At 61.5% G+C, this 1,414-nt stretch overlaps 1 protein-coding gene across 1 annotated transcript in view; it reads left to right on the top strand.

The window, feature by feature from the left end:
* Positions 1-296: 296 nt before the first annotated feature.
* DOT1L (DOT1-like histone H3K79 methyltransferase) overlaps positions 297-1,414 on the top strand; it is a 40,525-nt gene continuing 39,407 nt past the window's right edge. Inside the window, exons 1-2 of the mRNA XM_006897979.1 lie at positions 297-497; positions 634-677. Coding sequence (XP_006898041.1) covers positions 297-497; positions 634-677 — 245 coding nt within the window. The remainder of the gene's footprint in view (positions 498-633; positions 678-1,414) is intronic.

Raw genomic sequence — 1,414 nt, 5'->3', positions numbered from 1 at the left:
GTGCGTGTCAGAGCCGCCACGGGGAGGGCTTGGCCGCTGGCCGCCTGGGGATGAGGGAAAGGCCCCGCCACTCGACCCTTCGATCTAGTGGGAGAGCTCAGGCAGGAGGTGGGTTGGTGGTTGCCCAGGAGCTGGGAGGGATGATTGTGGACCCAAGCTTCTGTGTGAAGTAACGTTCTGAGAACTTTGTGGAATTGGCCAGTGGTGATGGTTGCACAGTCGGTGAACACTCTCGCCCACCCTTGGCCCTGTTACTGTGAAGTCGTGCCAGACTCCGGACTCTGCAGGGATGGCCCATGAGCCCCTGTCAGAAAGAGCTGCAGGAGATCCCTGCAGAGACTGACCGCTCGTCATGGGCAGGTCCACCCACCCCCAGCCTGCTGGCAGCTCCAGCTTTCAGAGTGTGGAATCAGACGGGCACTGAGGTCCTCCATGTCCCAGGCCCTGGGGGACAGGCAGGGGAGTGGGGCTGGGTCCTGGAGGCCTGTCCTTGGTGGGTGAGCAGCTCTGTCAGGTGGGCTGTGGTGGGAGGTGGGCAGGTCACATTCAGTGCACTGAGTGAGGGGAGGCTGCCCACCCCCACTCTCCTGAGAGAGGCTCCTGCCGCCTCTAAACTGTCCGTCTGTCTTTCAGGACAAACATCACGATGCTGCTCACGAGATCATCGAGACCATCCGGTGAGTGACCCTGTGACCTGACTCCCCAGCCCCAGCTGTCCTGCCGCACAGGGTCCGGGGAGTGGGGTCAGCCTCAGTCCCATCACCAGAGGGCCCATGGTCGGCTGCTGAAGGTCTCTGACCAACGACCCCGTGGGCCCATGCCCATGTGGCCAGTGGCCCTGCCTTGGTCCTGCCCTTGGCGGTGCTCCTTGGACCGGCCCCTGGACGCCCCACTCACAGGCCTTCCATCCTGTCCCCGGGGCCCTGGAGACAGAGGCTGCCAGCGTGGCTGTTAACCATAAGGTGGTTGTTAGGGAGACATGGGGAGTCTGTAAAGATAACCACCTCAGACACCCCATCATCTCAACATCCCATCTCAGACACCCCATCATCTCAACACCCCTCCTCAGACACCCCATCGTCTCAACACCCCGCCTGAGACACCCCATCATCTCAACACCCCGCCTCAGACACCCCATCATCTCAACACCCCACCTCAGACACCCCATCATCTCAACACCCTGCCTCAGACATCCCATCATCTCAAAACCCCGCCTGAGACACCCCATCGTCTCAACACCCCGCCTCAGACACCCCATCATCTCAACACCCCGCCTCAGACACCCCATCGTCTCAACACCCCGCCTGAGACACCCCATTGTCTCAACACCCCACCTCAGACACCCCATCATCTCAACACCCCACCTCAGACACCCCATCGTCTCAACACCCCACCTGAGACACCCCATCGTCTC

The sequence above is a fragment of the Elephantulus edwardii genome, unplaced genomic scaffold (genome assembly GCF_000299155.1).
Source record: "Elephantulus edwardii isolate Elephantulus edwardi_28Jun2011 unplaced genomic scaffold, EleEdw1.0 scaffold00217, whole genome shotgun sequence".
NCBI lineage: Eukaryota > Metazoa > Chordata > Mammalia > Macroscelidea > Macroscelididae > Elephantulus > Elephantulus edwardii.
This window is presented reverse-complemented; position numbering and strand designations above follow the sequence as displayed.